The following is a 15,803-nucleotide window of genomic DNA, read 5'->3' as shown; positions in this document are numbered from 1 at the left end:
TTGTACTTGCTATTTGGGAAAAGGAAATTGTACCAGAACAATGGAAGGAGTCCATAATTGTGCCTATCTTTAAGAAGGAGGAAAAAACTAACTGATAACTTTCGAGGAATATTGCTTTTGTTGACATTGTACAAAATTTTGTCCAATATTCTTTTGAGAAGATTAACTCCATATGTAGATGAAATTATTGGGGATCATCAGTGTGGTTTTAGGCTTAATAGATCGACTATTGATCAGATTTTTTGTATTCGATAGATATTGGAGAAAAAATGGGAGTATAAGGGTACAGTACATCAGTTATTCATAAATTTCAAAAAGACATAACACTCGGTTAAGAGAGATGTTATATAATGTTCTTATTGAATTTAGCATTTTCAAGAAACTAATCCGATTAATTAAAATGTGTCTCAGTGAAACATACAGCAGAGTCCGTATAGGCAGTTTTTATCTCATACTTTTCCAATTCACTGCGGACTAAAACAAGGAGATGCATTTTTTAACTTTGCTCTAAAATATTAGGAAACTCTAGGATAACAGAGAGGGTTTGGAATTGAATGGGTTACATTAACTGCTTGTTTATGTGGATGACGTGAATATGTTAGGAGAAAATCCACAAATGTTTAGGGAAAACACGGGAATTTTACTTGAAGCAAGTAAGGAAAAGTTGTAAGTAAATTCCGAAAAGACAAAGTATATGATTATGTCTCGTGACCAGAACATAGTATGAAATGGAAATATAAAAATCGGAAATTTATTCTTTGAAGAGGTGGAAAAATTCAAATATCTTGAAGCAACAGTAACAACTATAAATGACATTTGGGAGGAAATTAAACAATAATGGAAATATATGTTATTATTCAGTTGAGAAGCTTTTGTCATCCAGTCTGCTCTCAAAAAAGCTGAAAGTTATAATTTATAAAACAGTTATATTACCGGTTCTGTATGGTTGTGAAACTTGGACTCTCACTTTGAGAGAGGAACAGAGATTAAGAGTGTTTGAGAATAAGGTATTTAGGAAAATATTTGGGGCTAAGAGAAATGAAGTTACATGAGAAGGGAGAAAGTTACACAACGCAGAACTGCACTCACCTGACATAATTAGGAACATTAAATCCAGACGTAGATAGGCAGGACGTATGTTGCACGTATGGGCGAATCCAGAAATGCATGCTGAGCAAGAACTTACACTAAACTGTAGAAATTAAGTACTATAAAATTACAATAGAGGAACAAAAAAAAAATTTCAATCAAGAAATAAATTGCTTTAATCACACCTGAGGTACTTATGCATGTTAACGGGAATTTCTACACAGATGTCGAGAATATGTTGCTGCTGAGGGATATCATTTTCAGCAATCATTGTAACACAGGTTAGTGCTCAGTTTTAAATATCAACTTACGCTTTCAGGAACAAAAGCATTACATTGCGCACTGTTATATGGGGATTCTATGGTTTTGCTTTGCCCCCCCCCCCCCCCCGCGGAAACGTTTCTCTCTCCACCTATGCTTCACTTGTTGCTGTTACTGAACATCCACTGTGGGGGGTCATCAGCCACACACTCGCCTATGTTTAAATAGCGCCGCCCATTTTTTCATAGTCGAAAATGCTGGAGCGGATTCCCCCCAGCGTAGCATCCATGTCCGCTTTAATTTCTATTGGACTCATTCCCTTTTTTACGAAATATTTAATGTCAGCACAAAGGTCGATATTTTCTATGTTTGCCAATCTGTTTGGCGCACTAACTTCAAAATTAAACTACACAAAATGTAGTCAACTGAACAATGGCAGCATTGTTGGCATGTTTTCAATGTCATCTTTGTGTCAAATCACGAACTTTTCAAACGCACTTTGTATCATCATCTTTTAAGAATTGGCTCTTTGTTGGCAATATGAACCAGCTTTAGACATTCACTTCCTGATGATGTCATGATTGCGTAATGCAACATTTCAAAGCAACTCTGAACAAATACAAAATATGAGAGAGATATTTCCATATCAGAGTCCTACCAGAGAATTTGGTAATCAAATACCAGTGAAAGTTCGCATTATGCAAACATTTCATTATGAAATTCTAATACAAGAGATAATTCAAAGAGGAAAATTATGATAGACGAATATTACATAAAACTTTAATTCAGATAAAGAATAAAGCAGCTTTTGTACTACGATCATAAATGATACATAAGTTTGTGATATTCACATATGTTTTCACTGCAGTATAGACTGCAACCACACATTTGCTCTGATGTCAGTTACATTTCTTTCTGATTCGTGGTTTATAACGGATTCTTTCATACTTCTGCTTCTGGTTATCCAATGCTATTGGTTCTGAGGTTCGTAGGTTCAGACCCAGGCAAGGACAATACACTTAAGGCAATAAAGACAAAGCTATGCGGGTTTTAGGCTCTTATGGTGAATGTGATCAGAATAACCATGTTTGCTGGTCTCAAGGATATACCTTTTTTTTTTTTTTTTTTTTACTAAATGTTTGTCTTAAAATTGGAGTGCATTCCATATAACGAAAGATGAAATTATCATTTATTTACTTATTTATTTATTTATTTAACCTGGTAGAGATAAGGCCATCAGGCCTTCTCTTCCCCTCTACCATGGGATTACAACTACAATATTAAGACTATAATTACAATTATAATTACAATTAATATTGAATTTACAAATACAATAAAAATCAAAGTACTAAAAGATTAACAGACTAATAAAAGCTAGACAGTTCATTGTAAAAATTAAGAAGAGAGAAATTTTTTTTTTTTATTAACTAAGTAAAAATTAAACCTACTCCACGCAGTAAGAAAATGCTTAATAAGTTTGCTTTTGAACGCTACTAAATTCCGACAGTCTCTGATGTCACTGGGTAGGGTATTCCACAAGCACGAGAGCGAGATTGTGTATGACGATGAATACGATGATGTCTTATGTGTTGGTATGGCTAGTATGAGGCTATTTTGCGTGCATGTGAAGAGGTTATGATATGATGACAGGTAACTGAAACGGGAGGCAAGGTAGGTAGGTGTAGAGGTGTGAAGGACTTGTAAAAGGAGAACAAGAGAATGAAAATTTCTACGTTTGTTAAGCCATAGCCAGTTTAGAGTTTGGAAGGATGGGGTAATGTGGTCACCGCGATGGACATCGCAGATGAAGCGAACACAAGAATTATGAACACGTAATCTTTGCAACTGGTTGACATTGAGGTCGGTCAGTAGAGAATCACAATAATCGAAGTGGGGCATTACTAGTGTTTCCACTAGTATTTTCTTGAGTAACTTATTGTAGACTTTTGGATTTTCCGTAGTGTCTTGGAATGCAAATGTCAAGTTCCAGAACACAGTGGGAAAATCAAAAGTATGATTCTGAAAATAAAGCTGCTCGGCCATTATCGAAGTTACAGCACGTAAAATAGCCCTATTCCTAAGTAGAATAGCTGCAGGAAAAATGTATTAGTCATTTATCAGCCATGTTAAAATTTAACTGTGGAAGTAGCACAATGGGTCTGTATGAATGGCTTCAAAATGTATGGGTTTGTCCAGCCTCCATCTTTAATCCATTCATCCATCCTGCTTATAAAATTATGAGACATCAGATAAGATAAGAGCGAAGTGCCAATACTTCCTTCCCTGTGCCTCCTTTCCCCATTTCATCAACATTAAAATATTACATTTCCGCAATTGACCTCTTCCTGTCTTTCAAATTTCCTGTCTCTTAGGTAGATAGAATTCGTCATGATAAAATTATGAATGTTAAAAATAGATAGTACATGCATGAAGTAAGAGCAACTATATTTGATGGAATTTCACTGATCAGAAGAATTATCTTATATAAAACTATGAATGCTAAAAATAGATAGTACAGACGTGAACAAATTATTAGCAAAATTTACGACTTTTATGGTATAATTTTATACAATTTGACTTTTCAATTTAGACTACAGTTGATATTTTTACACATTTCTGAGTACTACAATCATAAAAATGTCAACAGTAAGTTAGTCTAAGTTGAAAAGTCAAATTTTATAAAAATATGTTACAAAAATCGTCAATTTTGCTAATAATTTGTCCACGTCTGTACATGCATGAAGTGACAACTATATTTGTGGAATTTCACTGATCTTTTTTTATTCATTCATTATTCATTCATTTTATTCCATAGATCTTACATGAACAATGAAGCTTTTAGATGTGGAACATGTCAACATTTTACAATATTATAATTGCAATTTTTACAAATTTTTATAGTTTTACAATTTAGTAATTTTCTACAATTTTTACAATTTTGTACAATTTTTTTACATTTTGGCGAGATGTAGTGAGATGAGGTCCGAGGATTCGCCAAAATATTACCCGGAATTTGCCTTTTCGGTGGGGGAAACCTCGGAAAAACCCAACCAGGTAATCAAATCAAAGGGGGTAATCAAATCAAAGGGGTTGATGCCAAGGACTCGCCATAGACCATCCGGCTTCAGTCCCACGGCTGGGGAAAACCTCCGAAGAAACCAAAGTCCAAAGGGGGATCTGAAGAATTATCATATATAAAACTATGAATGCTAAAAATAGATAGTACAGACGTAAACAAATTATTAGCAAAATTGACGATTTTTTTATGGTATAATTTTACAAAATTTGACTTTTCAATTTAGACTACAGTTGATATTTTTACACATTTCTGAGTACTACAATCATAAAAATGTCAACAATAAGTTAGCCTAAATTGAAAAGTCAAATTTTGTAAAAATATGTTACAAAAATCGTCCACTTTGCTAATAATTTGTCCACATCTGTACATGCATGAAGTAAGAGAAACTATATTTGATGGAATTTCACTGATCTGAACAATTATCATATATAAAATTTTGGATGCTAAAAATAGATAGTACAGACGTGAACAAATTATAGCAAAATTGACGATTTTTTATGGTATAATTTTACAAAATTTGACTTTTCAATTTAGACTACAGTTGATATTTTTACACATTTCTGAGTACTACAATCATAAAAATGTCTCACAGTAGTCTAAATTGAAAAGTCAAATTTTGTAAAAATATGTTACAAAAATCGTCAATAATTTGTCCATGTCTGTACATGCATGAAGTAAGAGACAACTATATTTGTGGAATATCACTGATCTGAAGAATTATCATATGCTCTCCACATGAAAATGTAGACTGGTTCCAGAGAATTTTAAATCAACCTATTTGTTGAATGAGAATGAAATATAGCAAAGGAGGAAGTAACGCAAAGAAGAGCAGCACTGATACTTACAGACCTGTTACTAAATCTACATGTTACTCTGTGATAAGATTTGTGGACGGTCATTTGTATAAATATATGATCAGATGAAGCATTAAATTACTCGCACATTTTAATTTATTTTGGAACGTCAGCACTAAATAAAAGGGCCATCTGAAAATAAATAACTAAATAAAAATAATAACACATGACCTGAGAGACCCCCCAGATATCAAATTGTTTCGACATTGGACGACATGAGATTTCTCACCACCTTCTGCCTCCTCTCCAATAAGCCTACTTTTAGGGATGATATAAAAAAATTCCTAAAAAATGTTTAACACAAATTGTAGAAAGTAACCATTACTTTAAGTTTTAAAACTCCATTTCGACTATTTCAAAAGATATTAGTGAATTTTGAAAACTTTCAACCACCCCCCTTTTTCTCTCCTCTTCACTCTCTTAGGGGATACAATAAAATAAAGAAAAAAAAAAGATCTCAAAAGTCTAATCCAGTTCTAAAAAGAAGCCTTTGTTTCCAATTTGAAGGTTGTATGTCTGTAGGTTCAAGAGATAAATCAGTGAATTTTGATCATTACAATCGCCCATTTTTCATCCACTTAATGTTCGTGCCTTATCTCTTGAATAAAGGTTAACAGAAACATATACATAAGGGTTAAGGAGATTCAAGGTGTTGAGTCAATCAGTTTATTGATAATAGAATACTTTTTTATTTATATAGATTGTCTTTATACTTTATAGTAACAAGGAAAAGATTATGCAGCAAGAACTGGTCCCTTTTCGCCTTCGAATTACTTACTTACTGGCTTTTAAGGAACCCGGAGGTTCATTGCCACCCTCACATAAGCCCACCATAGGTCCCCATCCTGAGCAAGATCAATCCAGTCTCTATCATCATATCCCACCTCCCTCAAATCCATTTTAATATTATCCTCCCATCTATGTCTCGGCCTCCCCAAAGGTCTTTTTCCCTTCGGCCTCCCAACTAACATTCTACATGCACTTCTGGATTCGCCCATACGTGCTACATCCCCTGCCCATCTCAAACATCTGGATTTAATGTTCCTAATTATGTCACGTGAAGAATACAATGCGTGCAGTTCTGTGTTGTGTAACTTTCCCCATTCTCCTGTAACTTCATCCCTCTTAGCCCCAAATATTTTCCTAAGCACCTTATTCTCAAACACCCTTAACCTATGTTCCTCTCTCAAAGTGAGAGTCCAAGTTTCACAACCATAAAGAACAACCGGTAATATAACTGTTTTATAAATTCTAACTTTCAGATTTTTTGACAGCAGACTGGATGATAAAAGCTTTTCAACCGAATAATAACAGGTATTTCCCATATTTATTCTGTGTTTAATTTCCTCCCGAGTATCATTTATATTTGTTACTGTTGCTCCCAGGTATTTTAATTTTTCCACATCTACAAAGGATAAATTTCCAATTTTTATATTTCCATTTCGTTTTCGTCTTCGAATTAAATATAAGTTTCCAATGTTCCAACATACCTGCCATATTGGAATTTATACTATGGTTAATTTACACATAGAAGAAGAAGAAAAATAAAAAAACGAAAATTGCAAAATTTCACCCATTTTTCTCCATTAGCAATTACCTCGAAAACTGTATACCAGGAACTGGTCCCTTTTCATATGCACGCACACATATTATGTTATGTAGATCTGTATGTGCAGTTTAAGGGGAGGTTTCGAAAATTACTCAAATGCTTTTACAGTTTTGAAATTGGAGCTTTTTTTCAAACCCTAACGTCATATATCATAATAATATGGCACTGAAGTACTGCTAGTCAAATCAGTGTCTTATCAGTAGTTGGCTGACAGCCAGATTAGTATATTATTAAAAATAAGATTACTCTTTGTGAACACTATTACTTTGTGCAATATAACTGTTATGCATATTCTCTGTGCATCTCAATTTACATATTATCAAAGTTTATCAATAGTTAGGCAATAATATCAAGATGAGTTAATGGTTATATAACCATTCATGTTGATTTGGACATTGGATTTATTTGGCAAGGCTAATAATTATCAAATGATACTTGAAAATCATCTTGAGATAAAATGAGGAGGAATAAACTCTTTCAGTTCAACATTAGAAAAGGAACATAAAAGTAAGTTCTAGAAGATTGATCGCTGTTACCAGTATCATGTAAGATAATAATTATATGTTAATTAATACTTACTATTAAACCAAATAGAACGAAACAAGGTTTACTTTAAATTACATTCATAGATGAAAAACACGTTTAACGATATTACTTCATAACATAATATGCATTGCTCTCACTGTACAAAATATAAAAAAATGTTGAAACGAATGAAAAAATTTCTTTGAGGTTGTATTTGCACATGTTGTAATTATGTGAACTGTATGCTGAGAGAGAAGTTTTATATAATATTCTTATTGAATTTGGTATTCCCAAGAAACTGGTTCAATTAAATTAAAATGTGTCTCAGTGAAACTTACAGCAGAGTCCATATAAGCAAGTTTTATCTGATGCTTTTCCAATTCACTGTGGGGTAAAGCAAGGAGCTGCAATATCACCTTTACTTTTTAACTTCACTCTAGAATATGCCATTAGGAAAGTTCAGGATAACAGACAGGGTTTGGAATTGAACGGGTTACATCAGCTTCTTGTCTATGCGGTTGACGTGAATATGTTAGGAGAAAATCCACAGGAAAACATGGAAATCTTACTTGAAGCAAGTAAAGCGATAGATTTGGAAATAGTCAAGAATATACAGTAAAACCCCGATAAGACATTGTTTAAGGGACCGCCTATTAACTGCGATCACGTATTAGGCAGGTATACTAATTTTGACTTATATACAGTATCTATTAGCATTTTTCTTTATTGAAATACATGATTCATGAAAGGTAATACAGTGTTACTCTATTATGTAATTACTACGTCAAAGACATTTACAACACAGTATGTACTGTACTTATTTCTTTCGAAAAAAAGTAATTTATAGTTGTTTGCCATGTGCGTGTTCTCCAAGTCCTCATGTTTACCACACTTCAGTTTCCTGTGCTTACATCCTCCCGACGTTGCAGCTGCAGTGTGATTGAGTCGCGATTTTTTATTATCGTCCTTAATATTGATGATGGGATTCCTAATGAATCAGAGTTGTTTCTGATTAATAGTACTGTTTTCATCGTACTTTCGTAATTCAACTGTTGCCCTAGAAATTGAATGTAATATTCAACCACTCAGACACTATATATTACAAAAGGATCTAAAAATACATTTAAAATTGCAAGCCTCATCCAGATCTCAGATGTTCTTCAAACTTTCAGGTGATATCCTGTGTAATTTCTATAAAATAAAAAAAGAAGAAATACCAATCTATATCACAAACACACTCATTGCTAAAACTCCAGTTGTGGACGAAATTCCTCCATGGAAATGGGTGATTCCAGAACACAGCATAGAAATTCCAGGAAATCATTCCAAAAATGATCCTCCATACATTCTTAAGTTAGATTCCATAGAACTACTCTGCAGTACATATAAGGATCATCTTCAAATTTATACAGATGGATCTCTAAGTCCTAATAATGGGACATCAGGTGCAGGGTATTATATTCCAAAATATCAAGAAAGTTATTTCCTACCATGTTCATCCTCCTCCAGTCTTGACACTGAATTGCTAGCTATTGATACTGCTCTTCAGTGTGTTACTTAAATTTCTGAAAAATCTATTTGCATACTTACCGACTCCAAGGGGACTATATTTAATATAATTAAATATGTACCAAATTTATATGCACATAGAATTATTCCAATTCAAAAACAACTAAGTAAACTAAAAGAACTCCACAAGGAAATAACATTTCGATGGATACGTAGTCATTGTGGTATACCTGGAAACGAGAAAGTCGATAATATTGCCAAACAGGCAACATATTTGCAACCAAGACCTCTTCAAGTGATATCTCTATCCAATGCTTTTGCTTCAGTAAAGTCTCATTTTACAAACCTATGGATCAACATTGGCTCTCTTCTGACAAAGGAAAAATTTTACAGTCTGTACAAAAGAAACCAAATGACCTGGAAACGCACAAAAACTTGCCCAGACATGTTCAAACATTTTTAACAAGAGCAGAACAGGTCACATTGTCACACAATTGTACCTACACCGATTTCACATTTCTGATAATCCTACTTGTCTGTGGTGTAATAATCATGATGAAGATCTGGAACACATTCTTCTATACTGTCCAGCCATAAACCACAAAACAAGTAAATTAAAATCATCAGTACCAGTTGCAGAAGACACAGGCCTGCAGTATATATTGACTACACCCCACCTCTGGCTACTAGCAACAGGCATCTGTAATGAACACCGATCAAAATACCCCTCATTTCTCGTGAAAAACAACAACTGAATAGACTACAGTGGACTATAGTGGACTTTATGTTGTCGGCAAACAGCTGGATATATTAAGAAGATTGATCATATTTTCGTAAGATTTCCAATTTTTCCAACACAGAAAGCACTTTTTGTTTAACACACATTGTAATCACACTCATTGTAATCACACTCACAGACACTTCAATACACTAAAGGACAACAAACTGACTAGCAAAAATTTCCAGAATTTTATTACAGCCGAGTGAGAAATGTTGTTTGAGAGAGAGGGTTAGCAAGAGGGTGGGATATTGTAACTGTATGTAGGCTTTAAGCATGCAGGTAAAGAGTCGAATAAGAGAGCGTAACAAGAGGGTTGGGTATTGTACAATATGAAGGTTTAAGTGCACAGGTAAAGGGTTGAATACCAGTATTTTTCAGGTTAATGACACCAGTAAGTTCAATGGCCAAAATGTTTCATTGCTGTTACAGTACATTACTGAAAATTCATCGAAAATATTCCACAAAAATAGTGATTATGCGGGACTTAAGCGCAACAAACGAGGTATTTTATCCTTCTTCTTCTTCTTCCGTTCAAGTATTAGGTCAAATGGCCTGTTACGATCTCACAGTTGAATTTTCAATCCAGCGCTTCTTTGGACGACCAAGAGATCTCTTCCCGTTTGGACGATAGTGGAGCATGACTTTTGGGATTCTATCTCTATGCATGCTATACAGATGATTTATCCAGTTGTTCTGATAATGTTTTACGTGATTAATTACAGGTTCTAGTTGTAATTCTTCCATTACATCTTCATTGCGTTTGTGATCCCATTTCGTATATCCCGCTGTATATCTCATAAATTTCATTTCATTAGCTGTTATTCTGCTTTCGTCTTTCTTCCTCAATGTCCATGCCTCACTGCCGTAACAAAGTACAGATCTCGCCAAGGTCTTGTAAAGGCGAATTCGAGTATGCCTTTGTACTAGGGAAGGTTTCATAATGATATTAATTATCCCCATTGTTTTGGTGTATTTAGAAATTTTCTGTGAAATGTCTACTTCATTGAAAAAAGATAATGTGTATCCGAGATATGTAAAATAATTGATCCTTTCTAATATTTTTGAATCTAAACATATTTTGCTAGGCACAGGGTATTTTCTGCAGAAGGCCATAATTTTAGCTTTTTCTTGATTGATTTTCATATCATATTTAATTTCAATTTTGTTAAAATTAAAAATTGAACGTTGTAATTCATGTCTTACTCCTGTATGAATTTCTGTTCAATGCGATAATTTGTCACACCTTACTGCAATTAGATTTGTTTTATAGATATTATATATGTTTGCTATAAGTTGTTGTGGAACATGGTCCGTGGCTAATACATTTAATAATTTATTTCTATTCACCCTATCAAATGCTTTTTCCAAATCAATGAAAGCAATATGTGTTTATAAGTTGAATTCCCGGTGTTTTTCCATCAATAATTTTAATGTAAAATATCCATATACTGTATTTTACATTTTTATTTTCCTTCAGCAGAAACTGTGTACTACAGTCTGCATCACCGTTTTTGGCGTGTGAAATAAGTAATGGGGACGTTAAGTGCGAGTGTTTTACATTTTCCGCAGTCAGTCTGACAACTGTGTTTGACAAATGGCTGATGTGTCGTGAATAGGAAGTGGCACCATTCTCAGCTGCACTAGCAACATGCTCACAAACGGGCACTATATATCTACGACACAAGCCAAAAACGCTGGCGCCAGCTGTACCGATGATTCCATGAATACTTGTAATCCCTACGGCTAATAAAAATCTAATCTAATCTAATTCATGTAGATCGTAAAGATGAAAACGATATCCTCTTTCAACGTATAACTTTTGTAAGAACAAACTGCACACCATGTGTATTATTTCAGCTGTCAGCTTGTGGCCTGCACATACCTTGGAGTGCTGCTGTTGCTAAGGATGGGTGTATTGCGTGTGGGTGTGCTGGGAGCAGGAGTTGTTGGAGTTACAACTGCTACAGAACTGCAGACAGAGTTCCCAACAGCTAACATCACCATAATTGCCGATAAATTCAACCAAGACACTACAAGTGAAGTTGCTGCTGGCATTTTTCGACCGAGCACCAGCTTTTCTGGAACTTCACCAGAAATTACAAGGTTGTCTTTCAAACAAAGATTGAATAATATATTTAGATTATTTACTGTTGGGTGAGCAGATTATCTGTCAAACCTGAGCATAGCATGGAATTCACGGGCTGTAGAGTGTATGCTCCTAGCCAGCAACAAGATTTCACGGCACTAGTGAGACTGTCTAACAAAATACAACTTATTTGTATTTTTTAAAGTTATGTACTCGCCCATGTCAAGGAAAGAGATTCTGGAACTGTCTACCTTGATTTCCACACATTTCTTGCTTATTAACATAGCCATTTAAGTGGAACCAAGCTTCATCCAAAAACAAAATGAAATTAGGGTCAATTTCTCCATCTTGCACTTTACTCAAAATCCATTCACAAAATCTACTCTTATGTACTGGGTTTAAAGTCTTATATCACAGTAATTTTATACTGTTTCAACTTAGTAACTTTGTAGCCTTTATTACAGAAATGTAGAGAATATCTGTTTGCTGAAGATGCCAAAGAGATTTTAGGCGAATTTTTGAGCCGGTGTCCAATGTCATCCAGAGTTTCTTTTGTGAACACTACATCTTTTTTTTTTTTTCTTATCTTGAACACTTTCCGTTTCACGAACACCTGGGAATTTCTCGAAATATCTTTTGACAGCACGAGGAGATTCAGTACAAGAGTCGACCTGGTTGGCGAGTTGGTATAGCGTTGGCCTTTTATGCCCAAGGTTGCGGGTCCGATCCCGGGCCAGGTCGATGGCATTTAAGTGTGCTTATGTCAGTAGATTTACTGGCATGTAAAAGAACTCCTGCGGGACAAAATTCCGGCACATCCGGCGATCCTGATATAACCTCTGCAGTTGCGAGCGTCGTTAAATAAAACATAACATTTAACATTCAGTACAAGAGACTATGAAGTTAGTTAAGTTAGAATCAGGTGACCCAGTACTTAGAAGTAGATTTTGTGAATTTATTTTAAGCAAAGTGCATGACGGAGAAATTGACCCTAATCTCATTTTGTTTTTGGACGAAGTTTGGTTCCCTTATATGGCCATGTTAATATGCTAGAGTCCACACCTGTGGAGTAATGGTTAACGCGTCTGGGCGCAAAACCAGATGGCCCAGGTTCGAATTCTGGTCGGGACAAGTTACCTGGTTAGGTTTTTTCTGGAGTTTTCTCTCAACCCAATATGAGCAAATGCTGGGTAACTATCGGTGCTGGACCCCGGACTCATTTCACCGGCACTGTCACCTTCATCTCATTCAGACACTAAATAATCTGAGATATTGATATAGTGTCGTAAAATAACCTACTTAAAAAAAATGTGCAAGAAATGTGTGGAAAATAAAGGTAAACAATTCCAGCCTTTCCTTGCATGACATGGGTGAGCATTTAACTTTTTAAAAATAAAAATAATTAGTATTTTGTCACACAGTCACTCTACTGCTGCTTGTTTAACTGCAAAATCTTGTTGCCACTCAGCTGCAGAGCATAGGTAATCCACTCTGTAACATAAGTGACAGTTCTATGAAAAATCATAAATCTAATCTTTTATCAGTATTACTGAAGAGATACAAATTATGTAAGCCTAGATAATGATCTTCTATCATAGCTTTCACAAGAAAGTATAGTTGAAGTTGTTTCGAAAAGGATGATTAAAAATCACTAACTTTTTTTGTAAGATTTAATAATACTAATATTTCGCATGATTTAAACCATATGTTCATATGATAATGAGTTTGCTTACCATAATTTTAAATTTCGATTGTAGATTTAATGCATTGGATTTTTTTATCTTTATTTTGTTAAATTGTGCTTAAAAAAATGCACTACCGGTACCGTAAAGCGGGGTAATTTCGATCAAAATTTTCAGTTTTCTAATCATTAACCTTATAAGGTTACATCCTACAGAAGCTCGATTTAATTTTATAATCTTATAATTTGTTAGACAATGTGAATTTCCTCCATTGTTTTCAACTTAATTTTTTTTTTTTAACTTTTATTGTTGATTGATGTCACCTCAATACGATGGGTGAATCCGATCACACATGTTTTTATCATTTTTAAATCAGATACATACAATTGAATTGTGAAAACGATCACGAATTGAAGTTCTAAAAAAAGTTTTTAAAAAATATTTCAATATTTATGACAAAATATAATTATAACAAAAACATAAATGACTTAATATTGTAGAATTCAATATTAAAGAATGTGTATTTCTCATGTCGCAAGGTTTGTTGCACCACCTTTGAAAATATCTGCCCTTCTTCTACTTCAATGGAAGGATATATAAAAAATGTATCACCCTCCCCACCTTTTTTATGAGAAATTTCTTCTCTTACAAGTCCTCTCCTATTTTTCTATCCACTCTGCCAATGAAATACTATAATCTTTTCTTAATGGGGAATCTAATAATAACGAAATTATTTTCTAATAGCTCAATTTATCATTCAGTAACATGTAATGAACTCCATTTTCTTCCGAAGCCTTTCTAATGCTTTCTAATTTTAAAGCTTTCACCACGTTACAAAGGTACATTGAGTTGTAATTAGACTTTCTTCTTGGTCCTAGCTTCTTTGCACATACCCACATTGTTGAATTTAAACAACAACGTAACGAAAATTAAGTAAAGGAGCATAACTTAGTAACAAAATTAATTCCAATCATGAATTACCAGCTTCTTCCTTATATATGCGCATGATCGGACTCGCCTTGCAAAATACCAACACTACATTAAAAAGGACATAAAATAAAAAGAAAAATAATTTTATCTCTACCAACCCTTAGGGGACTCCTATGAACTTGAATATTGTGTTACTTACTCTATTAACAAAATATGTAGTGAAGTACAGTACAAGTTTTCCACAATAATTTTCCAGCACAAGAATGTGTGCACTTCAGAATCCTTCTCGCTACTCGACACAGTGAGTTGGCCATGATTTAAATATCAATTGTTGCTGACAAATTACCTTTCTTAGAAACATGAGTACATGTACAATGCTTTCAAATTACTTGCGACGTCTGTGCACCATTGTTTGTTAAAAAAAAAAAGTAACTGATCGGTTTCACCACCCTATATCGTAGTCACCCTGCTTTATGTTACCTCTTTTCGTAAGGTTGCCTTTTTAAATAATAATGTTGTAATCTGTTCTAAATAACGAAACATAACATGTGCTTTCAAAGATTAGTGGATAATGGAGGATACAAAAGCGAGTGGGAAGAAATTCCACAGAGTACAGAACTCCTGACTATAGTTTTTGTATACCGTATTGCAAATGTAAAGTATTGTATGTACCTTGTATTACTCGACCGAGGCCAGTGGAGTCCTGCAGCCTGGAGCGCCACTTGTACTACTCCTGCATTCATATAGCGTCATCACTATAGTTCACATTACGCCCACTTGCCTCAATCGAGTAATATATATATCTTACATTACTTACATTCGTGATATGAAAACTGTATTTTTCACCAAGAATTTTCTTTTCCAGTCAGTGGATTCGAGATTCATACGAATATTACGATGTGTTGCGATGTTCAGAACAGTCTTCAAGGGCTGGGGTGAGCCAAATATCTGGTTATATGTTCTCCCGTATTGATCCTTCAATTGTCCAAGTAAGTTATCTGAAAATTAAAACAGTGTATGTCATAATTAAGTTTTATATTTATTTATAAGACTAATGATCTAAACAATATTTTTCTATATAATATTTAGCCTATTATATACAGTGTGATTATTTTCATGATGTGTGACTATCAGAGTGCGGCATTGGAGTTAAATCGCTCGCTTGAACTCGGTCGAGTGTCGCACCTTCGAGTGAGATACGATCGGTCGTGATACGTTCGTAATAAATAGAAGCACAGTACAAGGTCATCTCACCGACATGTCTTATCTTGTATGGAAGGCGACAGATAAGGTACACATATGTTTTGCTGACATGGTAAAAATAAGGCTTTATTTTCTGCGTTTGTGACAAACGTTTAATGGAACAGTCAATGGAACGTACCAAAACAGGAACATGAA

At 34.4% G+C, this 15,803-nt stretch overlaps 1 protein-coding gene across 4 annotated transcripts in view; it reads left to right on the top strand.

The window, feature by feature from the left end:
- Positions 1 to 15,803, top strand: part of Daao1 (D-amino acid oxidase 1) — a 51,228-nt gene that overhangs the window by 16,108 nt on the left and 19,317 nt on the right. For 2 of the 4 annotated variants that reach the window (XM_069845163.1, XM_069845162.1), the window contains exons 2-3: positions 11,565 to 11,810; positions 15,271 to 15,394. In XM_069845163.1, coding sequence (XP_069701264.1) covers positions 11,614 to 11,810; positions 15,271 to 15,394 — 321 coding nt within the window. In that variant the 5' untranslated portion in view covers positions 11,565 to 11,613. Of the gene's footprint in view, positions 1 to 7,241; positions 7,438 to 11,564; positions 11,811 to 15,270; positions 15,395 to 15,803 lie in introns of those variants that run through there. The other 2 variants (XM_069845161.1, XM_069845160.1) reach the window with 2 other exon arrangements.

This window comes from Periplaneta americana, chromosome 14, assembly GCF_040183065.1.
Source record: "Periplaneta americana isolate PAMFEO1 chromosome 14, P.americana_PAMFEO1_priV1, whole genome shotgun sequence".
Lineage (NCBI taxonomy): Eukaryota > Metazoa > Arthropoda > Insecta > Blattodea > Blattidae > Periplaneta > Periplaneta americana.
Note: the sequence above shows the minus strand (reverse complement) of the source record. Positions and strands in the feature narration are given on the sequence as shown.